This window comes from Hippopotamus amphibius, chromosome 3 (assembly GCF_030028045.1).
Source record: "Hippopotamus amphibius kiboko isolate mHipAmp2 chromosome 3, mHipAmp2.hap2, whole genome shotgun sequence".
In the NCBI taxonomy this organism is placed as follows: Eukaryota; Metazoa; Chordata; class Mammalia; order Artiodactyla; family Hippopotamidae; genus Hippopotamus; species Hippopotamus amphibius.
In genome coordinates, this window is record NC_080188.1 from 175893049 (window position 1) to 175917652 (window position 24604).

The 24604-nt window shown below is 39.7% G+C and overlaps 1 protein-coding gene across 2 annotated transcripts; it reads right to left on the bottom strand.

Moving 5' to 3' along the window:
- Positions 1-15106: 15106 nt before the first annotated feature.
- On the bottom strand, positions 15107-24340 carry ZBTB37 (zinc finger and BTB domain containing 37). 2 transcript variants are annotated; one of them, XM_057727433.1, is made up of 4 exons: positions 24332-24340; positions 21598-22557; positions 20020-20119; positions 15107-16343 (listed from the first exon to the last, which is right to left on the bottom strand). In XM_057727433.1, the coding sequence occupies exons 2-4, from the start codon at positions 22518-22520 to the stop codon at positions 15855-15857; spliced, it is 1512 nt and encodes a 503-aa protein (XP_057583416.1). In that variant the 5' UTR covers positions 22521-22557; positions 24332-24340; the 3' UTR covers positions 15107-15854. The 2 variants fall into 2 exon arrangements, with proteins under 2 accessions (XP_057583416.1, XP_057583417.1); XM_057727434.1 differs by lacking the exon at positions 24332-24340 and adding an exon at positions 23603-23828 and having other exon boundaries at positions 21598-22554.
- Between the last annotated feature and the right edge of the window lie 264 nt (positions 24341-24604).

Consider the following 24604-nt stretch of genomic DNA (forward strand, 5'->3'; position numbering starts at 1 on the left):
TCTGATACTTAGAAATGACACCAATCAGGATCCTATTTTATAGCCTGTGTGATTCACTTGCCTTTTCATTGAAAAAAACAAAACAAAACAAAAGTCTCAGCCTCCCACAAAACCACCCACAGGTTTGATAATTTGGTAGCTGAGAAAGTAACTTAATACTGGGTATTTTCCCCAGTGAAACTTCTAAAATCAGGGGAGGCATTTTCAACCTTTTTTCATTTGGTTGTTTCTTTTTCCCTTTGGCTGGGGGTGGGGACAGCTTAAAAATGGTTGATTTTTGTGTTTACATTAAGGAATTTGGTTAATTTCACACGGTCCGCCAAGAGTTCTCCCTTCTCAACTCTCCTCCTGAAGTAATCTGGCTTCAGGGCCAGAACAGCCACTCTCCTTAGGAATTAAAGTGCATTTTTTCAGTAAAAGTGGGGTGGGGGGAGGTGTGGTTTACACTTAAGTGACAGTGATTAAAAGAGGGTGGGGTGAGAGAAAACCCTATTCCTATATATAGGTGTTTATAGTTAAGGTCATAATGAAAACTGATATTCTCTAAGGAAATAAGATGTACAAACCCAGTCCAGCACCCTCAGAGGTTAAAGAGTGCTAGCCTGGCTCACTGACTTTTCTGAGGCATCTTTATTAATGGAGTAATCACTTCAGATGAACGACACAAACCTCAAATGTTAGTTTTTTCAAAGGGAAAAAACAGACTGGTAGGTTCTTCTAGTTAAAAACTCTATCTCACTCCCTTTCAGGGATAACAACATTTTAGAAATTGATTGTCTGTTTTAATATGAATCCTTGATTAACAAGTTGTGAAAAAATGTTAGATAAGTTTGTTGCTTAGAAATATTATGGTAGCCTTTAGAAACTCAGGATGAGGAGGCATAGTTGGTCCTTACTATCAATAAACATCAGCTGAGGGCAAGTTAAACTTTTCCTGTAATCTCTTTATTTGAAAGCTACCACCAGAATCTTACTATTTTCCTTTAAATGCTTTACTATTTCTTGGGGGGGCAAACCCAAGAATTTTCCAAAGAGAAGTAAATGCTACATTATTAGCTGTATGAAGAAGTGATGAGAAGTGGGAAATTGTCCTGGATTCTGGCCTCTGAGTCCAGTGTGATCTGCTTTTCACAGTGACCAGTGGGAAGGCACAGTGCCAGGGACAGGTAGATGGGAGACAGCTGTCACCCACCATATAAGCACCATTGAGAACAGTTGGACAGATTTCTTTCAGACTATATCCATCTGAAGGAAATCACATTTCGGCTACATTGACTTTTCTATCTTTGAACCCTCCGTCTTGTCTTTTCTTCTCAGAGGCAGAGCATAAGTGGGTCCCACCTGAAATGATGAGAAGCCAGGAAATCTAAGTGGCTTGCGGGATCTTATTAGTTCCCTGACCAGGGATTGAACCCGGGCCTTTGGCAGTGAAAAAGCGGAGTCCTAACCACTGGACTGCCAGGGAAGTCCCTAAGTGCTCTTTCAACATACTTCTCCCTTTACTCACTTATGCTGACATGCCAAAAATTGAGAGTTCTGATTTTCAGGTTTCTTAAAGGAGAAGCCAATGGTTCCTGACAGATGTGGCAGATCTATTTAAGTTCTGCCATTAGATCACAAAATAATTCAACGGGCTAAAACAGTGAACATAGACCATAGAGGATGAAAAGTTAATGGACCGAGACATTTCTTTTGCCCATAGTTTGGGAATGTTTTTCTTTTGCTGTCGATAGGGGGATGGGGCAGAGTGGTGAAACTGCAGTTAGACCAGCGTTTGTTTAGCTCTTTCAGAAAGGATTTCTTAGAGGTTTAAGAGGAATCAGCAAGCCAATCAGTAGGAAAGAACTTGGCTGAACTTCACAGTCCTGATAGAGAATTCCTGATGGGGAATTTGTTTCATTACTTGTGTAAAATATAGTACAAGTTTTTATATATATATATTTACCATTACTTCCCCCTTCTCCTCCTCTACTCTCCTTCTCCAAATGCTAAAATCCAGTGCAGTGTGATTTGCATAAAGTTCAACAATGTTTCACAGTACTCCACAATGTTCCTCAGTATGAAAACTCTAATGGGCTACTCTCTGGATGCAAACAAATCTCAAAGGCTATTGCTTTTCTATTTCACCCAATATAATGAAGCCTTCACAAATCTTCTAAGGCATAGGAGGCATTTTTCTCTAACTGACATTGCAGCATATACATGCTAAGCGAACAGCCAGGCCTTAATGTTATTTTAATGAAATTTCATAGCCTGATACTAATTCAGTCCCCTGCACGAACAATCTCTCCTTCCACCCACTTTTTCTTGTCGAACACATCACCTATTTGAAATTTAAATTATTATTTGTAGGCAATATATGAATGAAAATTTCTACAGTGCCAGCAGTCTCTCAGATGAGAGACTGCTAATTTTGAACTTGCTCTTAAACACAAATTTCTTTCATGAATTAGAAATCACTTGGTAGCTAATTAGTTTGAATGGTGGTTCTCACTTTTTAGGGATAATCAAACAGTTCTCCCCTCCCCATTACCATGAGCGAGGTTGCCATGGGCAGGTATCTTTATACCTGGCTGGGTGAATGAAAGATATAAAACTCATTTGGGAATTACTGGGTTAAGTCTTTTGATATCCTGGAACAAAGTTGCTAAAAGGACTCATTTCACATTTCATATAAAACTCAGAAATATTTATGCCTTAGCTAGTGCATTTAATTCACAAAGAAACATGGAACAGTGAAAGTCACTTTACATCGAAATCCCACTTAGAAGACAGGCTAAGAGACAAAAAATCAAATATATCACCATCATCCCAGGAAGGACCCTTCTTTTTCTTCATTAACTTTAACAATGCTACCTATTTATTTTACAAGTAACAATCACCCTAGATGGCTTGGGCTTGGCTCTTTTAATAAGTTTAAGTGCTCTATTTCAGCTAGCAGAGTTTTAAAAATCTCCACTCAAATCACATATGTAAGGGAAAGAGGATTCTAGGGAGCAGACTTTGAAAATTTGTTTTGCTGACTTACGCATACTTAGGTATAGAGAGGAAACTGGGTGGATGGCATCATTTCTATTGAGTTACTCTGAGGACAAATGGATGGTCCATTTTACCACTTGAGCCTTGGCCTAATCTACGTTTTAAACTCAGAGCCATGACTGGGATACCAATAAAGGTATCTATCTTATGACAAAAGAGAACCAGGTGGAGGTTATCCTGCCAAAGACCACTCAGGACTGCCCAGAAAACGATTCTCAGCCTTGGCTGCCCACTAAAATCATCTGAGGAGCTTCTAAAGCCCAGGTTGCATAGCAGGCCGATTAAATGTGAATGTCTGGAGGGGGCCCCAGGGGATTCTAATGTGCAGCCAAGATGGAGAACTACTGGCCTAGGTCAGCTGGCTCTGTAACAGAAAGCATTAAGATCACTGTTCACCCAAGCCAGGCAGAAGACAAGACTCTATGCGTTCTCCCAGATTCATAGGTTTAACATGCCTCAAAGAAATTACCTAGGCATTTCTCACTTTTTTGTTTGTTTTGTATTTTAATAAATCACTTTGGCCATAAAACAGGCTGCACTGACGACAGTATATTACTGACTTAGGTAAGACTGCACCTTAAGTATGTGTTTGTAGCAAAATGGCTGGGGACAGGCGTAGGCCAAGACTCTGGGCACAAACAAAAGATAAGCCAGAAGGAAGAAGTTTCCTAAGCAGGAGTTAATTCCTGAGTCTAGGATATTAGTAGCATGGCTTACAGGCTGCCCATTTTTCTATAGTTAGAAAAATAAATAGCTGTGGTGAATAGATTCACATGATTTTACTGCCTCATCTCCCCATAGAATTCACACTGTATTCAGGGGAAGGTTACTTTATCAGTTGTCACCAATGAGTACTGCTTGTCTCATTTGGAATTTCACACTGTCTGTATTGTCACTTGCCCTCTCAGTCACCAGGAAAGTTAATACTTATCAGCTGGTACCTAAAACACAGATGCCAACCTCTAATAATCTGAAAATGGATCACTCTCATTTTCACTCCTAACCAGAGAATCCCTGTTTGGACACTACAACCAGCCAGCGCATTAGAATGAAAAGGTGGAAAGCATTCTGGGATATTTCTGAAAGGGCCAGTAGTCCTTCCTCAGCTGTAACAAATGTTCAAAAGGTAGGTAACCTGACTTGGCTCAGTGTACTAGTGCCCCAAACAGCAAATCAGTTGAGTGCTACAACTGCATTTAAAGATTAGGTGGTCTGCCTATTTTACTATTGGCATTTTACTATTGAAACTGAATTTCCTGAACCCGCAACAGGCCATCCTGACTATCATAACAGTGTTGGCATTAAAAACAGAAAAATCTCTCTTCTGAGTGTCTAAAAGCAAAACAGGTCATCCAAAAAACCGCATGCAAAACTGCATGTTAAGATATTGGCAGAAGGCTCATTATCAGGAAGATACGGTTGATATTCCAGTCCCCCAAAATGGACTGCAAATGGCAACTAAAAAATAAAAAAACTTAGGATTCAAACAAAATTTTCACATCATTGAAAAGAGTTGAGTGCATCTTTAAAAACAACAGAAAGACTCCACTTCCGCGGGGTACTCTTGCCAAATAGAAGCCAGTGGATAAAAGCACTAAACCCAAGTTTTCTGACAGTTTGATTTGGGCCACAAAACCAAACATTAACATCTGAACATGACAAGGAGAAGTGAGATACTGCAGCCTCTATATTTTGGGTCTGGCTTTCCTTTGCCTGCTACAGAAAGCTACACTCTTTCTTCAGCCAAGTGCTCAGAGGTAGAGGAGCTGAAGCGAGTAACAAGAGAATGGGGTGGACAGTGGTTGAGGAATCCAGCCTCCTGCCTAAGGGGCTACAGGGCAATCTTGGAATATTCTCAGTCTTTAATGGGAGGTAGAATTTTCTACACTGACTGCCTTCATCAGACACCCTTTTCTCACATACATAAAATCACATAGATGTAGCTGGCAACTCACAATGATATTGCAACTTGCAGCAACTGCACACCTATCCCAACAGATACTTTCAGTCTAAAGTTTATATTATCCCCCAGGTTTCTCAGGTAGATGCAAGCCAAATTTGTTCTTTTGAGATCCCTCCGTGTGCCAGGCTTCTAAACATACATTTTACTTTAACGCCTGCATCTTTTGTCGCTAAAGAACAGCTGCATTAAGTGGGTGCAAAGTGTTATAACATCTTTATAAATAGAAAGTGCAAGAAATAATTTTCTTAGCCAAAATACAAAGCAACTAAAAGCTCTCACAGCCTAGTATGCTAAGAATTTGATTTTTATAATTAATGATACAGCTAACAAAATGCTTCTAAAGCTACCAAGGTCATAGTGGATGAGTAAATATATTTATAAACATACATTTATGAAAAAAGATATTAAGAAAATAGCCAAACTTCCCACAAAAGTTATTTGCATGAACTATCTTTAGTATACCACTCTGTTTTCAATGCACATGCATATACAATTGAATTATATTAGTGTTATTTTTATTGGCCCACTTTTCCAAAAAGAAAACAGGCTCATTTTTTAAAACTTCAAGTTACATGATTTAAAATTTTTGTAAAAATATCAAATACCATATAAATTCTAAATATCTTTGCTATTTGACAGCCATTCTAGAGGTGGATTTCAGCCATACTCTTAGAGACCCCTGCTGTAGCATCTTGGCTTCCAGAGGAAACCCATTTTAAGCTTTGTTCCCTGTGTTGCAATTCTGTTTTTGCAGTGGTTCTTTAAGAAACACTACAGTTAGGCTTCTATTAATTTATAGGAAACTCAGTAGATCATCTTCAGATATGTCAAAAACACCTGCTGTAAGATGCGCTAAGAGCTGAAATCTAAACCTTAAGGGATTTCTCAGGTTGTTATCAGCTTAAATGGTTTAGACTCGTGATGCTGAAAAGAAAGAATAAATATTTTGTCAATCTACAGGTTCCCTTTCTTCTTTGTTCTCTTTTTCAAGACCACAGTACAGTTGACCCTTGACCAACAGGGGTTTGAACTGCATGGGTCCATTTATACTCAGGTTTCTTCCAACAGTAAATACTACAGGACTACACCATCAGCAGTGGGTTGAATCCCGTCATGCAGAGGAACTGCAGGAACGGAGGCCAATTATAAGTTATAGGTGGATTTTCCACTTGCAGAGGGTCGGCACCCTAACTCCCACACTGTTCAAGAGTCAACTGTACTTAGTTTTTGTGCAACTACCAGATGATTTCAAATTTAAGAGTCACATAGAATCTAGAGGAGGGCCCAAAAAGCTGCAAGATACTGAACGAGAGGCATCTTCATAGATTATCAAAGATTTTTCTAGTGTACAGTATTTTTGCTATAAGCATCTTTGCTGCACTTTCACAGCACAACTAATTGGCCATAAGACAATTCTGCCACAACAGATAATAACTGGCTGACAGTTTTTGGTTTGATAGTTTGGTTTCGACTGGCATTTCTCCCAGTTAGCTACATTACTGATGGCTTTATTGAGCTGACGGATAATGATGATTTGCCCCAAGAGTTGATTTCTTATTTTGAAACACACTACATTGGAGGATAAAAAGGCCAAAAGCCTCAAAGGTACAGAGTTGAACCAACATTTCCCATAGAACTTTGGAAAATCTATGAATGGACATACAAAAAAAATGTCAAGAACAAACAACAGTGCAGAGGCTTTCACAATGCAATACAAAGCTCGGCTACAAATATGCATCCTGGTATTTGGAAACTGATACCTCTCTGAATGAACGAAGAAATTTAAGCAAAAAGAAAAAGCACAATGCTGAATGAGCAGATGAATCAAGAAGCAAAAAAAAAAAGTATAAAATACTAAGAACAAAAGACCTGGAAGACAGGTACTTACGTACAACACACAAAGTAAGATCAGTTATTTGTGCAGCTACACTTTAAAACATTTTGTTATTCATTTCTTTATGTTCCATTATGTCCTTTTCAATGTCGCTCGTATTTTGTTTTGTTTTGTTATTTTAGCTTTTACGGCAAAATTACCTTTCAGCGAATTAGTTATAAGGTGAAAATGCTTGCAGCAAAGATATCTATGACAAAGATGCTTAATAGCAAAGGTAACTAGAACCAATTTTTCCTTCCCTGGGAATATAGTTTCAAAGGCTTTCTCTGTCACAAAGAGCAGACTCTGAGGTACAGCAGAGTGGAAATATGGATCAAAAAGAAAATGTTAAGGCTCATTTATTTTTATTCACCAAAATTTGCCCCAATCTTTATATGATAAAATCTAATTAATCCTGATGCCTAAATGACTCAAACATTCCATCCCTGGTTATATTCAACTACAAATGCCGAAGTCTTCTTTTTCCCTTCTCAGTATTTTCTAGAGTTCTAAATTAAGTCTTCAGCCCTGAGTACCCATTTTATTTCCTGTATTTGCAATTTCTGAGGCCTGACCCAGGAACAAAGACCTCTTCACTATATGGTAATTAGGGATGACCAGCAAGAAGCCCTCACACCTAATTCTCTAGGAAACCACTGCACATGGAATGGAGAGATAATACCAAACCTTTCTTTTCTTAGAAAGTGTATTGATTGGGGATGACCATTTTTAGAGCAGAATTTATTCTCTGCCCTTATTTCTCCTGAAGGCAATAAAAGTCCATTTATAAGCCAGCAGGAGTTTAAATAAAGCATCCTAAATTTGAAAATCTAACCCAAAATCATAAAACTTCAATGATTTGTTATTTTAGATAATAGAAGCTGGTAGCAACTGATAGTTTTAAAGGATTAACAACTATAAAAATGGCAACAGATTTTCCAGAATGAACTTGTGCCCCTAACACACGTTTGTGCCAGAGGTGGTATGGTGGCAGTGAGGGTATGTAGGATATGCAGGCAAAACTTTCAATTATCTCAAGAATATAATCCATCTAGTCACTCAATAGAAACTCCTGTTGAAACAGATTTAGCAGCCATATAAAATTTCCTCACCACAAGTTTTTACCTATTTGTAAATTAAATACACCTGAAATCTTTAATAAATCAAGGTCTGTAACAGCAAGCTTTTTACTCCCTCTAGAGTATTTCTGTGGCTTCACAGGGAAAAGAAGCAAAAAAAAAGGCATATGCTTACAATTTGGAACTTGGAACAAAAGAAAATATGGACATTTTGCTATAAGATAAAATGAAACTCAGGGGGTGCGAAGCTCATGAAATCTGTTCCAGGTATTTGTCTCATTCTCCTTATGGCTCCTTTATTGACCCATGGCAGATGAAATGGTTTCTATGGCACAAACAACTGACCTAAATGAACACACAAGAGTTAAGACAAATCAAAAAAACCTAATGCTACCTATAACAGGTTAAAGATGGCCCCAAATCCTTGACACACCTTTCATCAAGTGGTAAGGTATTTCCTCTCCCCTTGAAGCTGGGCTAACCAGTGACTTCTCTGACCAACAGTGTATTGGTGATGACTCTGATAGCTCTGGGCCTGGCCTTGAAGAGGACTGGCATCCTCTGCCCAGCCTCTTGGAGGCCTGAGCTGCCATTTCATAAGTCCGACTACTCTGATGGAGAAATCAGATACAGAGTCCCTGAGACTCCAGAGGGGGAGAGGAGGCGTGCTGAGCCTAGTCTTCTAGCCCTCCCTATCAAAGTGTCAGGAATGTGAGATCATCTTGGACATTCCTGATCAGTCCAACCACCTGCTGAATGCTACCAGGTGACCTGAGTCGTCACCACAGGGAGCAACAAATTGCCTAGACAAGTCTTTCCTGAATTTCTGATTCACGACATCATGAGATATATAAAGGAGCTGCTGTTTTAAGTCACTAAGGTTTAGGACAGTTTGTTACACAGCGATAGATAACTGGAACGCTATCTTTCAATTTTTGCCTTGGTAGTAACTCAATCACGCATTCACAATTAGAACTACCAAACAGGTGATTCCTCCAAATTGGTGGGCAATATCCCCGGAAAATATTCACCATTCAACATCTGCTCAGAGATCAACTGCATTATCTCTCGAAGAAATCTTCCAATCACTTATTCCCGAATTAAAAGTTCACTAAAAGCAGTGCTGTTACTGGCTATTGTATATTCTAGTTCACTCCAACTCTTATAAGTAAACGGAGTTAACATGCTATACTGGAGATAGTTTGGGCTTTGGAATCAGATTGGTAAATCTTGGCTCTGCAATTTACCCATTGTGTAATTCTGGGCTTAACAGTTTCCTCATCTATAAAATGTGGTATGCTTACACCTATTAAAGACAACATAGCCTATTACGAGTGTCAAGTCTAGTGAAAGACTGCCTAGGTTCACCTCTGTGTGTCTCAGTTTCTTTTTCTCTAAAGTGAGGATAATAACAGTATCTACCCTAATGGAATTGTCATAAGAATTACATAAGTTAATTAAAGTGAGGCACATAGAACTGTGCCTCATACATAATAAACACTCAAAGTCAGCTACTGTTAGTTACTACTGTTACTACCTTATAGAATTATCTTGAGAATTTACTGCAATTGTGTCTCTAAAACACTTAGTATGCTTAATTCTGTCCCCTTCCTTTTGATCTTTTATCTCTGTAGTGAAAAGTGCAGGCTTTTAAAAGCATACACCAGCCTCTAACCAAGTGGGTTTAGGATTCTCAAGTATAGGAAGGCACATCTAAACTATGTCTAAAATCAATTGTTATACAAATTCCAAGCACGTCTGGTACCTAAAATGACTTAATGGAACAAAAATTTACTTAATGGAACAGAGTCTCCTGTATGCTACCTACCATTTAAGTGATTTCATAGACTAGGAAACATTTTCCCATGAGATACATACTTTGACTTCTGGCATTATGGATTAGTTCAGATTCACAGCATATTAAATTGTGCTGTTGGTTACATGAGATACTGAACAAATCTCTTAATTGGGTGGTGAATTCTAGCTTCCTTAATGGGACTTACTGAGTAGACATGAAAAAAGCAAGCATTAGAAAAGTGATTTTTGTTGTTGTTTTTTTTTCCTTAACTGCTCTGCCTCTGTAACTAAGCTTTGTGTTTAAAGCTTCCACTGTTTGAGCAAATGGACCTTTCTTAATTATGTTACAATGGGAGGTATTTATTATACAGATAATGGGGAAGATGTAAGATAAGAAACTTATTTATATTCATATATGTACCCTCTGTGAACATAATATATATTTCAGGTAGTATTTGCCTTCTAAGTCATTGCTGTTCCTCAAAATTGAGGGAAAAGATAGTCTGCCTACACAACAAAACTGGATAGTCCGTACAGATATCTTGCAGGTTTTGATATCACTGTTCCTATCAACAATTACATCCTTTGGAATGTAATTAATCAGGTTTAAAAGCACTCAAAATATCCAACTTTGACTTGTCCTGAGCAAGAAAACTTACTTAATGCAAAGTAAAAAGACTGGCCCTGGGAAAAGCACCACTTAAGAATAAGAGTGAAAAAAGACACTAGAAAGCAAAGGAGGCAAAGCGACAAAAGACTGATAATTATGAAGAAGTCATAATGCTGGGCAAACTCCATTGTTTTCAACAGATTCATATTTAAATGACATCTATTACCAAGACCTCGCATGGGGTGGATGTAGATGATTCACTGGGCTACCTGAATACAGTTTCTTTCACAAGTCCTATACCCCAGATTGATCAGAATCCCGAATTAACCAGAACTCCAAAATCTCAAGAACTCACTATTACTGTAAGTGCTCTAAGACAAGGCAGATCTGACCTATGCAAATATTCTGGAACCTTCTAGATGAAGATTATCTATTACTTGGAAGGGTGTAACATATAAAACTTACTAACATCCAACTTAGAAAAAGACAACTTTAAGAATAAAATGCTTAGTGAAGAGGTGCAGTACAGGAGGCTAGGTCACTCATCCAAACTTTGTGTTGGCAGAGCTCACAACAAAGTAAGAATTAAATTCACTATATTGTATCAGCATGGCCTAGAACACTTTGCCCAGATACATTTAACTCAGAAGTCCATGTACTGTTTCCAAATGGGGAGCAATTATATTCTCCTCTTGCAAGGAATTCTATTTATTATCATCCTAACATTTTCCACATCTGGCATAAATAAGCTGTTTGAACAGTTAAGAATGAACATTCACAAAGCAAATATATAATGGCCCAATATATATTTAGAAGAATTACAAACAACAGAAATTGGAAGATAGGTCTAAAAAGAACTTTAAATCTTCAGAAGTTTCATTATGTTTTAAAACATGTATTTTATGTAAATATGGTTTCATTTAGCCCTATGTTATTATGCATGGGGATTATTTTTAAAAATTACTTTCTTAAATCTGTAATTACCATCCTAAACTTTAATCTACCTGCACCTTTAAGGGAAGGACAAATCATAAGGCCTATTCTAAGTGCTTTAAAGCAATGGAATTCAAGAAGGAGCACCAATGAGACAAGAATCTAGAAAAAGATGGCAACCTCTTTCAAGAAACTGATGCATATACCGCAGTATGAATTTAAAACCTCAACCAAGCTGTTATAAAAGCAAAATGGCAAGACTGACAAATTGAAGGGGATGGTGTAATTCTTTCAAATCTAATTCTGGACTTTGCAAAGTTTTTTGTCAAGTGCGAGACAGCAAGTATTTTCAAACTTTGCAGGCCAGTGCTTTGGTCTCAAAGTACTCAACTTTGCCACAATCGTAGAAAGCAGCCATAAAAAAATACCTAAATGAATAAGTGTGGCTCTATTCCACTACCACTTTCTTTACACATACAGGTGACCTCAGAATTTGGCCTGGGGGCCATGGTCTGCTGAACCTTCATCTAATTCCTAAATCCTAGAGATATACTTTGCTAAGAGGCAGCCTCTCAAATTAAGAGATTTACCTGGTTTAATTGCTAGTTGTCCCTTTACTAAATCTCAGCAACCAAAATACTGAATGAATAAGTACACAGATAAGGAGAACATTTGAGGAAGAGAAAAAAACCAAATGTCTGTTGCAGCTGAAATAAAACCTTCCAAGATTCTAACTCCTTCCTGATTAAATGCCTTTCCACTATGACTAAGAAGACTTTTATTTTTGCTCAGCTTAATTTCCTTTCCATTACCCATTGCTTTCATTTCTTTAAATTAGACCTTCTAACCCAACAAAATGTCGTTTCTACCAGTTAAAACAAAATTAGTGTTTAGAAACAGCTAAAACTTTTCAAAAATTATTTCTTGACCAAAGACTATTCAGCTATTAAGGATGAAGTTCACTATTTCACTCCTCCATCAAACCACTTCCAACCAAGGTGATTTCAACTATGAAGTTAGTAGGAAAATGGCTTATTTCTGTTGTCATGCTATCTTTGGAAAACCCTGTTTCAATGATGTAGCAGGAACTGAAAACATAAAAAAAAAAAAAAGTAACAACAAGAAAACTTCCCTTAACTGCTATCTCCCTTCTTTTCCAATCTTTATCCTTCAGGAACTAACTTATTTTTACATAGTCAAGATTAGATTTGACCCTCTAGTAAAATGGATAGCTTGGGAGTAGTTTGCAACTCACATGAAATAAAACTCAACTCAGTTCAGAGGTAAATATGGTTCTGAGTAAAGAGAGAACAAGTCATTAGAAAGAGCCTTCTGTCTAAGTACAGTATTACTGTTCATGTCAATGCCATATTTTAAACTGTTATCAGAGTTCCGAGAGAGAGAATAAAAGGTACCTCTTAGAATGAAAGTAGACTAACATATTGTCATCTCTCTTCTTTTGCTGAGAACATTGGGTAGCTCTTTTGCTATTGAGTGCCACTCAATAAATGAAAACAGTCCCAGCGTTTGCTATTTCACGGCATTAGAGTACTTAATGATTAGGTCTCACTGTTGATGCTGTTCCCTTCACAAGGTGACACGTGCAAGTTAAAATTTGGTAATGAGTTTTCAGCATTAGCTAAAGTCCATTTAGCACATCCTTAAGAGAGGTATCCTTTGTGCACACACCTATATAGCTATTCATTAAGGTAGATAGAACACTACTAACTCCTATGACCCTACAGTGATGTTAGCTAAGAACTAGGACGATGTCACAGTGAACCTGGGTAAGAATCTTGGATAGTTATTTAGAATAATATCTCTTCTAACTAAAACAGGGAAATTGCTTTCAGAAATTTAAATTTGTTTAAAAGTTAGGCTAACTTGAATTTTCATGAATTTCATGGCTCTGCATCAGGCCAATTGAGAGAACCAGCAAACATGATGGTGCTGATGTGGTCCTAGATGACCGAGAAGCACTCTATTCACAGTATAGATACAGCAAAAACCTATTAGCAGTGAATAAAAAGGGAGGGGAAACCCATCAAACACTCACAGCATTTTCACATCTATCAGAGAGTCGCTACTTCATTTAAAATGTTTGTTGCTAACCCTGGATGGAGTACTGACAAATGCTGCAAAATTTCTCTTTACAGAAATTACTGCACCTCACTTTTACAATTTGGTAATAGTTTAAAAAGCTCTATTTTCTCAAATAACATCTAAGAAACTAACAAAGTAATAAAGAACTTTCCAGCATACTATTTCTCAAAAGTAGGATGGACTTAAATTTTTTTTTTTGGTAGGCTTAAAAGCTCCATCTAAAGCAGCATATTCTGTACCTCTCACCTCCCTGCCTATTCAGTAACGGCAAAATCTGTCCACTGAAAGCCTTGATTACACAGCTGAAATGTTTCCTTAAAAATTTCTAATTTCAACTCTACTTTTTCTATGCCACAAGCATAGTTGGTCCCTAAGATGGCTCTAGGTGACAGTTTTCACACTATCATGCTGTTGCCCAACTAAAGAGGAGAATGCCATAGTCTATGTCTTCTGAAGACAAAATATGGCTTCAACATGACATTTAAGGGTAGGCTCTAATCAAATGGTAGCATCATTACATTCCTATTAAAAGACGCATTCTGTTTTTCCAGAAGAGAAAATAACCGTTCATTAGTGATATGGTGCAGCTGTAAGTATATGTACAGGTCTCAGATTAAGAATTACCCTTTGCATTCTAACTTCCTATCATCAGAGCAACGCCATTCTTTCCCACCCATTTTTCCACATACCCAGAGCATCCTCAGGAAGGGAGCACACTACCAACATTCTCACAAATGGCTCACCACCAGTGCAGGCATGGCCAGTCCCTCTCCCAAATCTCTTTTACCATCATCTATGCCCCTGCACCAAAACAATTTCTTAAACCACTACATATTTAAATATTCTTTAAAAAATTAATGATCAATTAAGAGAAGCTAGAGATTTTTCTCTTTTCTATTTGCAGTGTAACTTGTAAGCATCTACTTGCCTGCATCCCTTAATAATCCTCCTCCATTCTCTGCATGCAAGACAGGGCATCTAAAACTCTACATGTTTGGTAAATTCTTTCTGGCTCTTGGTGCTGGATTAAGAATCTCAGAAATACCCAGAATTACCAAAAAGGTCCCTTGAAGATTTAAAAATCTTAGGAATGATTAAGTAACCAAACCTGACCAAAATCGATCCCATGATCAATTTATTGCAATATGATTGTGCATGATGTCTTCTGGTAAATGCCCTGTAGTGTATTATTAAAAAGCAAAGCTCTTGGAGTCACCAGCAATTTGCTGATGGTTGGTTTATGAATTACTAGGTTTGCAGACGCAAGACATGGATTTAGTGAGGTTCTTCTATTGGACTGAAAATATAAACTATCACACATGTAGAAGGAAATGGAACTGTGGTTGCAGTAAGAACCATAGTGTTGAATTTCTACAACCACAATATTGCAGAAAAAAGTGTTTAAAACATCATATAAAAGTTATCAAATATGGAGACCTGTGGATTTAAAAATACAATCCAGGCTCATTTCACTGTAAAGTGACATTTTTGATGTATAATATTGCTGTTATGTGAAACAAGGAGCCGAAGAGACTGGATGAAACTTTGGTAGTCAGCCTTACACGTTACTTCATCTGGACTAGAGCCATTTCCTAACACCCGAAGATATACAAGCACTATGGCTTACAATCAGGAAGTTGTAGTACAGCTGGCTCTGTGCTGTTCAAGAATTGCAAAACAAAAACACTTCCTTCCCTGCTCCCCTCTTCCTCAACACAACACCCAAGCCCCCCGAATGCAGGAGTACCTATTGCAAACGCCTTGTAGCTCATTTCGCTTCCAGGTGCCTAAAGTGCTTCAGGTGATGCTGCCCATTAGAATACTGCTCCAAGACGGCTGCCTAAGTGAAACAATTAGGCAAAGTAACAGACACCTTTGCAGGGCAAAGATTAATCTAACCTTTCAAAACAGAAAGAACCACCAGGATTCTTTTTTTTTTTTTCTTCTTCTTCTTGAGATATGAAACTGAGTGTGCTGGCAGGGAAGGAAGAGGAGAAATTCCCCCTCATCATCTCCATCACGATCACTTCCTTCTCTCTTGTGGCTGGCTGGTTCAGATGACCAAGGCTCCTGCTTCTTTTTTTTAGATCTGGGCAATTACAGCCACCAGGGTGATATGGACCAAAGTACAGTGCTCAAACATGACTGGTAGATAAATGATCATTTATCATTGTTTTGTTAAAAAAATTTCTTTTTTATAAAGTTAACAAACCAAGGCTGTTGATCCCTGAATTAGAAAGCTGATTTGCTTATTTTCCAAAGTGTGAGGTGGGAAGAAAGAGGGGAAGAGCCTCTAGTGCTTTTGTGTATGTTGCTGATGCTCTAATTTGGCAACATCTTGCTAACATCTGATTTGGTGACGTGGCATTTTGTGAATTTAAGTACCAGCCTACGGCCCTGATGCTGGTTACTTACGGCCCAAAGGGGAAGAGGGTCTACCCCCTCCCCCTCGCTGTTTCAATCCGGCCCAGTAGTGGACACAGAGCCCTGGGTGGTTTCTCCAGAAGCAACTGTCTCTTCTTGTGAAGGTGACTCTTCTTCGGCTTGTCCCCGAGATGTGACAGTTGTTTCAGGGGAGATGCTATGAGGCCCCTCCAGGGGTATACAGCCAGGGTGGTTTTTGCGAAAGTGCTGATTCAAGATAGCCTGGAACGGGAAACTTTTGCCACAAACATGACAGTGAAAGGGCTTGTTGCCTGTGTGCTTGCGGATGTGATATTCCAGCTGATCTTTCCGGGTATATTTCTTGCCACACATGCGGCAGACGAATGGTGTGATCCCCATGTGCAGGCGCATGTGGCGGTCCAAGCTCCCCTTCTGGTTGAAAGATTTGGCGCAGTAGATGCAGGTGAGACGGGGGTTGTACCGGAACCACCGCTCAGATACTTCCTGCTCTCGGAGATACTCCACGTAGCCACTTACTCCCATCATTGCTGACTCTTCTATCTGTGCCAGGTGAGGACAATAAGCAAGAAAGACTATATACTATTAAGTATACATAGTAAAAGACATTAAATCTATTTTTACCTCAGTTACTAAGCTATATGCTTATTTTTAGTAGAGATCCAAATAGGAAATTAATTACTATGAAAAAGTAAAGATGTTAAGATAGAAATTAAGAAAAAAAATCGAGGCTACTCTATTCCATTACCATAAAAGAACAGGATAGCTGAGTTACTTTCTGGTTGAAAAACTGCAGGCTCATTAAACCCCTACTAAATGCTTAATTTATGATGGTAGGAGAATCTAAGTCCACTCACACCATCCATTTGGACTCTAATTTGCAATTATAGTCTGGACAATCAGGTAGGTACTTAGGCAGTGTTGGTCCAACAGAACTTTCTGTGATGATGGAAATATTCAATAATCTGCGCCATCTAATACAGTTGCCACCAGGCACACATGGCTATTAAGCATGTATAATATGCTAGTGTGACTGAGGAACTTAATTTTTCATTTTAATTGCTTTCAATTAATTAAAATTTAAATAGCCACATGTGACATGGCTAATAGCTACTATAATAGCAGTACAGAATACATTACGGCAAGCACATTATAAATCATATTTATGGCGTTATCATTAATACCAAAATTTAACCCAGCAGTAACTAGCTTTATAAAAATGTATATAATTTGTAGGAGACAGCATTCCTTTTTACCTAAAAATATTTTAGTACCACACCAACATATTTTCTTCACTCTAAAGACTGATCAAAGTTTAACTGACCTAAGAGAAAATTGGCAAAAGATCTGGGAAAGGAAACTAGGCTGAGATATGAATTTACTAACTTGGTTATTCCTTCCTATAGCCTCTTCACAATTTGATACTCAGTAAGTATTTACTGACTGACTCTTGTCCACCAAATACAATGACAGGTGTCACAGAGAAAGAAGTACAAGGCTTGGTTTCTGATTTTGCCCTCTGAGCAAAAAGATAAAACTCCTAAACAAAAAGCAGACCAAAAAAAAAAAAAAAAAAAAAAAGGAGAAATGCATATTCCTAATGATGTTGCTAACTCACTTTTAAAATTGCTTATACCAAAGGTAAATATCCTTAAAATACACTGCACAGAAATATTATCATCTAGGGACTTCCCTGGTGGTGCAGTGGTTAAGAATCCGCCTGCCAATGCAGGGGAAATGGGTTCAATCCCTGGCCTGGGAAGATCCCACATGCCTCGGAGCAACTAGGCCCATTCGCCATGAGCCCAGGAGCCATAGCTACTGAGCCTGCATGCCACATCTACTGAAGTCCATGCACCTAGAGCCCATGCTCCACAACAAGACAAGCCACCACAATGAGAAGCCCGAATACTGCAACGAAGAGTAGCCCCTGCTCGCCACAACTAGAGAAAGCCTGTGTGCAGCAATGAAGACTCAATGCAGTCAAAAAATTATAAGTAAATAAATAAATAAACATTATCATCTAATTATAAATTGTAAATTGATATAGCCACTATGGAGAACAATATGGAGGTTCCTTAAAAAACTAAAAATGGAACTACCATATGACCCAGCAATCCCACTACTGGGCATATACCCTGAGAAAACCATAATTCAAAAACATACATGTACCACAAAGTTCATTGCAGCACTATTTACAATAGCCAGGACGTGGAAGCAACCTAAATGCCCATTAACAGATGAATGGATAAAGAAGATGTGGCACACATATACAATGGAATAATAGCCATAAAAAGGAACGAAATTGAGTTATTTGTTGTGAGGTGGATGGACCTAGAGTCTGTCATACAGAGTGAAGTAAGCCAGAAAGAGAAAAACAAATACTGTATGCTAACGCATATACATGGAATCTAAAACAAACAAACAAACAGAAAAAATAGTACTGATGAATCTAGTGGCAGGACAAGAATAAAGACAGATTAGAGAATGGTCTTGAGGACATGGGGGCAGGGGGTTGGGGGAGCTGGGACAAAGTGAGAGAGTAGCATAGACATATATACACTGCCAAATGTAAAATAGATAGTGGGAAGCTGCTGCATAACACAGGGAGGTCAACTCAATGCTTGGTGTTGACCTAGTGGGATGGGATAGAGAGGAAGGGAGGGAGGCTCAAGAGGGAGGGGATATGGGGATATATGTGTAAATACAGCCGATTCACTCTGTTATACATACGAAACTGCACAACACTGTGAAACAATTATGCTCCAATAAAGATCTGAGGGAAAAAAAAACACAACAAAAACCACACTTATACTCTCCTGAATAACACTTTCCTTAAATGGATATTGATTCCTGTAACTACCTTTTAAGCCCTCCTATTTCCACAACACAGTTACTTATGTCCATATAGTCTTATCTATATGTATTTTGTGTATCTGTTAGTCTGTCTTATGCTGACACTAAAGCCATAAGGTCTGTCTCATTGCTGTATTTATTTTCACAACAGTTACCGTCATATAGGTCACATAGTCATCACATCCTATTTGAGAGATGTGGAGAAAAATGTCCCTAATAATATGAGTAAATTTACTTTTCCTCTAAGCTCCTAACACTTTCTCTCACACCTTATTAAAACCAAAAAATTCTTCTATAATAGTTACAATTCCTTTTCTGGTACCAAACAGCATGATAACACACAAGTAAATACAGTTTATAACAATGTCTTGGGACCTCCCTGGTGGCGGAGTGGTTAGGACTCTGTGCTCCCAATGCAGGGGGTCTGGGTTCGATCCCTGGTCAGGGAACTAGATCCCACGTGCACGCTGCAACTAAGAGTTCGCATGCCACAACTAAAGAGCCCACATGCTGCAACTAAGGCCCAGTGCAACCAATTAAATAAATATTAAACGATGTCTTACTGCTGTTACTATACTGTATACACAATAAACATCCAGTGGTTTAGATAAAAATTAGACAAGATACTATCAGACTGGTGCAGGAGATAAAAAATTAGCTATGCTATCTTAATCCACCAGTGTTTCCTTATAAAGGGCCACAGTTTTTACAATTTATTGTGTTCTACTTGGTGAGTTCACCAACTTTTTAAAAATCAATCTTCAATGATAGACACCTGTGAGAAAAAATAAACAAAAATATCAACCAACTACATACTTAAACTACTTGCTAAGGAGAGCCGCAAATAAAATAGAAGACATCATTCCCATCCTTTCTAGAACATTTTAGTGTAAGAAAACATTTAGGAAGAAAATCAATGAAAAGATACAAGCATTCTAAAGAGCAAATAGGACACAAAAATGCAAAAGCAATTTATTTAAAAACATACAATACTATATAAACTAATAATTATATAGTCTTGTATCCACACATGTACAAAATCAAACTCTCTCCATCCCAGGTCCTAAATTACCTACATGTAGTTTTCAAAGGTTATTTTTATCACTCTTAGGACTATAGATTGGCTCCTATAATCAGGAAAAAGTTCCACAATCTTATCCTTTTCTACTTCCCAAACTCTGCTGACACCACAAGTGTATTTCCCGTCTGCTCACAAGCAAGAATAAAGAGAAAAGCAATCATTTACAGTATTTATTTAACAGGGCCAATGTTACCTCTTTCCTTTCTTACTCATTATACTATGTTCACACACAGTGACAATTTCTTCAACCACTGCAGCAATCCTAAATCCACAACTACATACCTGGGAGCTGGGTTGCTTAGGCTCATCCATTCTCCCAGGAGACTCACTTCGGGCTCTGTGTCTCTCCGTCAAAGGAACAACACTGCCGGAGGGGCTAAATCTGTTGAAAGAGGAGCACAAAGGGGACTAATAGAAAAGAAGTGTCAAGGAACTTAAAAAATGGTGATGTCTGCCTCCTTTATCCCATACTCTAGGGAGGGGGAAGAAATTAAACAGATGTCTAAGTCCTTTCATGGAGTCAATATAGAATCATATATGAAATAAGAAAAGCTTGCCCTAGTAAATTTAAGAAATACGAAATGGCATAGCTGATATGACCTGGTGAAGCTAAGGCTAAATATAAGCGTCTATCCTCATATAAGTACTAGAAGACCAAAAAAGAATAAATTAAAACTGGGTCTGTAGTTTTGTTTCTTCTATGTAACTTCTACGCTTTTGGTTGATCCTTTCCCCCAGCCCCATGATAACTTGTTATACATCTCAGACTGTTGACACAGATCATGGAGAGCAAAAATCTTTGCATTTAAGCTATTATTTCTGATACAGTTCTAACATGGGGGCACAACAGTGCTAACAAGGTGACAACAAGTATTATGCTCAAGAATACTTTAACTATTAAGGACACAAGAAGGAAAATATTCTAATCAAGACCAACTTAAGTGGATATAGTATATACTCTCTGAATTTCTGTGACACACTTGTCTCTCAAGATCAGATGCGAACCAAAGTAATAGCTTCTTCAGTTCACTGTTCAATTTAAAATTTTTAAGAAACGAAAAGAATATTACCAATCTAAGTTGGTAATATTTTTCTCTTTCAATTGAGACTTTCTTTCAATTTACTAAGATTAAAATTATTGTTATTTCCCCCAAAAGAAATGTTCTAACAACCGCAAAGCATTAGAAGGAGAAAAGTGGGGCACGGGGCATAGGGCATAGTAGCACTAGTGGAAATAAAGAAACTCTCAGGTTTGTGGTAGCAGCTGTCATCAATGAAAGAAAACAGAAGAGATACCATCAAATGACAAGTGAAAAAAAAGAATGAAAAACATCTAGAAAGCTTTTCTTTGGAATTACTGTAATTACACTAAAATGAACAATCACTACTGGTACCTAATTTGGTAGATGGGGGCAAAGACAAGTAAACAGTGCTACAAAGGAATGTAAAACTCCCAGAAGCCACCTACCTGTGTGAGAACATACCAAGGAAGGGCAATGCTGTCAGATTCCCAGCTGACGACCAGCTCTCTTCCTGGAATTCCGAAGAAGCCCTGGCAATTACTGATCCTACTGTGACTGCAGATGCTATTCTGATTCATGAAGTGTCTAACTTTACCACAGTTCTCACAACACTGTGAATACTTCAGGACTAGGAGCTTCCTGCTTTAAAGAAATTAGAATGCAAGTCTTTTGGCACACTTCCAGTTTTCCCAACATAAACTCAGACTAAGAACATCAAGTAAGGAAGATTCTGACTAGGAACATCAAATAAGGAAGATATTCTTTGTATCACACACAAGATCTGCTTTAATTATGTCTGCACAATAGCCATTAGATGGGCAAACAAAACAAAACTTACCTGTCAATTTCACTGCTTGTTGGCCTAGCAACCTTGGCTCCTGAAGATCCTAATGTGTAATTTTCCTGTCCTACAGAACCATGGCCCGTGGTGTCAATCACCATGGCTGTGACTTCCTCTGCACTACTCCCATCTTCTCCGGAAGGCTGATTCTCAGGCCCAAGCCACTCCCCTAGATGCTCAGTCTTGATGTGTACTGCTCCGAGAACTCCAACTTCATCGTCGCTCCGTGCCCCTCGGTCTGCTGCTCCTGTCTCCACGTACCACTGTCCTGCTCGGTTGATCCGAAGAATGGGCTCCCGGCTCTCTACATCAGAACTCTGTTCAATTATCTGAGGGCTGGTGGACTCCTCAGGAGGACTGAGCTCCCTGATATCCAGTACAGCGCTAACCTGACCTCGCCGGTTGCCCTTTGGGGTATTATGTCGGGGACTGAGGGAGCGGTTCAGATTTGGTGTAACTCTGTGAGACTCTGGAGGTCCCTCTGGGTGCTTTGTCCTTGGCTGACTTAATTCAGCTTCAACCTCAGCCACGTTGATTTTGAAATGAATGCCCTCCAGGATCTGTGTGCATTTGTCTATAATATGCTGCATCTGCAGAAAACTGGCAGCTGTCAGGTAGCTGATGATATCTGCCAGCTGCAGGCATATCCGCCCCGTATAACAGAAAGAAAGGAGCTGTTCAAAAACAGTAGGGTTCTTTATGACTGAAATGGAGACAGTACTCATCTCATTCAAGGACATGTGATCTCGGAAATAGGGGGAGCTGGCAGCTAGTACCACTTTGTGAGCCCGAAAAGCTTGTCCTTGCACATGGACCACGATGTCACAGAGACGGCCCTGCATGCGCAGCTGGTTTAGATGGCTCAGGACAGAGTTGCTGAAGTCAGGGATCTCCAGTTGTATGTTCCCACTTTTCTCCATGGTCGTGCCTGAGGGTGTAGGCAGGCATTCAACCCTGCTGAAAGAGCAAAGAACTCTCATTAATAATTATAACCAGTCCCTCTCAGGCTTTCCAATTCAAACCTATTGAAAAATATTATTTGGTAAAATTTCAAAATCTCCAAATAGAAATACCTTCCTTATGTTTAAGAAATACCAACAGGTTTAGTAGTTTAGGTTTCACAGCAAGATACCATTAAAACCAAAAAGTGAGTTAGATTTCTAAAAATTAAAGCTATGCCCATACTTTCCTTATTAACAAGCTATGTAACGTCAATTACCCAACAGAATAGAAAGGGTAAAAAAAAGCAGTTGTGACAATTTTTATTTACTAAGTGTTAATCATATGGTATCTGCAAACAATATAAAATCCAGTGACAACTTTGGAGAAGGAAAGAAGCTTTTTGAATAAATGTGATTATACACAGGTGGGCTGATTAGATACCCTTAATATTCTACTACTTGCTGCATGAGTTATGTTTATTATTTTATAAAGTGACCAATATCCCACATGAGTATAAGCCGTTATTTCTAAGTTGAAGGGTCAGAGCCCCCACAGAAAGGCTCTGGGTTTACGACTCGGAGGCAAACTCTAGGTTAACAAAAACTCCGAGTTGTGTCAGGACTCACATGCAGAGAACTTGAAGAAGTTCACTCTCAGGATCAGGAAAAGGTAGATAAGCCTGCCTTTATCTAGATTCAAAGTTGGAAATTTCAGGGTGGTAATGATACTCTTGATTCTGAAATTTACTTCCCCAAAGCTGGTGAAAAACAGAGCGTTTACCAATCATAGCCAATATTTTTACATTAAAAGATTTTTTTTTTTTAAAGTAGCTGAACCACTAAGCCTGTAACTGCATCCAACAGTCTTCACTGGTTGAGAGTAGTCTGTATAAATCCCATTAGAAAGACACGGACTTGAGCATACACAGTTACCTAAGACCTGAAACTTCAGGAACTTATCCTGACAAGCTCACAGTATTGCCCCGCATTTACAACACAACTTATCAGTAAATAGGGAAGTGTATACACTGCTTTCAAGAACCAACTTTAGCCGATCTGACCTTTTTCCAAAGCGTTTTTGTTTGTTTTGAAACTTTTAATCCAATAAGAGCCTCTGTCGATGCCATCATGAATTCAGATGTTTATTTTGGAGCCTACACCAGCGCCTTTTTTGTTTGGTCTTTCCGGCAATTCCCCAGTGAGGAGGAAGCCCATGGAGTAAGGTCTTTCTCTACCGTCGGCACTGGAGGGGTGAGAGCTGTAAGAGGGAGAATCGGGAACGGCATGGGGTTGGCCACTCCGGTACTTAAGTGGCTTTCGTTCGCGTCAGGAAGCGTGGGGAACCGGGAACAGGTAGAGGGGCGAAATGTCACCGAGGAGCGGGGGCGGAGAGGGGAGCGAGGCGTGGGGCCGGGGAGCGAGCAATCAGGTGAGGGGAGAGGACCGGGAAGGGGGCGGCGCCCCGGGACCCGGTCCAGGCGGTAGGCGTAAGCGGGCGGGGAGCTGCCCAGAGGTGGGTGTGTGTATCTGGGTGTGTCCGGGCTGCCATGGGGAAGGGGGCCGCCCATCCCGGGGTCCTGAGGGAGGGGCCCACGAGGGGGCGGGTCCGGCAGCTCAGCCCGGCCCGGGGCCAAGGGGGTGGAAGGTCTCCGGATGCCTTGGGGCAGGGTGGAGGGAAGTGGCAGAGCGCCCCAGGAGCAGGCTGCGGCGGAGACCGGGCGAGGCGGCCCCAGTGCAGGGCAGCTGGACTGCCGCGCGGGGCCCGAGCCCAGTCAAGGAGCAGCACCTACCTCCGGGGGTGGAAATGGGCCGGAATGGGCCGGAACACCGTCCCGGAAGTGAAACCCCCCGCCCCCTCCCCCGGAGCGGGCGACGTGCCGGAAGGAAATCACTCACCCTTACACCGCCCCCCTTCCCCCTCCCCCAGCGCTTTCCGTCCCTCGCGCCCCCTCCCCTCTCTTCCCCTCCTCCTCGGTCGGTAGGAGGGCGGGAGCCTTGCGTCACGCGGGCGGTCGTGTCCCCGCCCACAGCGGCGAGGTGGGGCGGGGCCGAGGGGCAGGGCC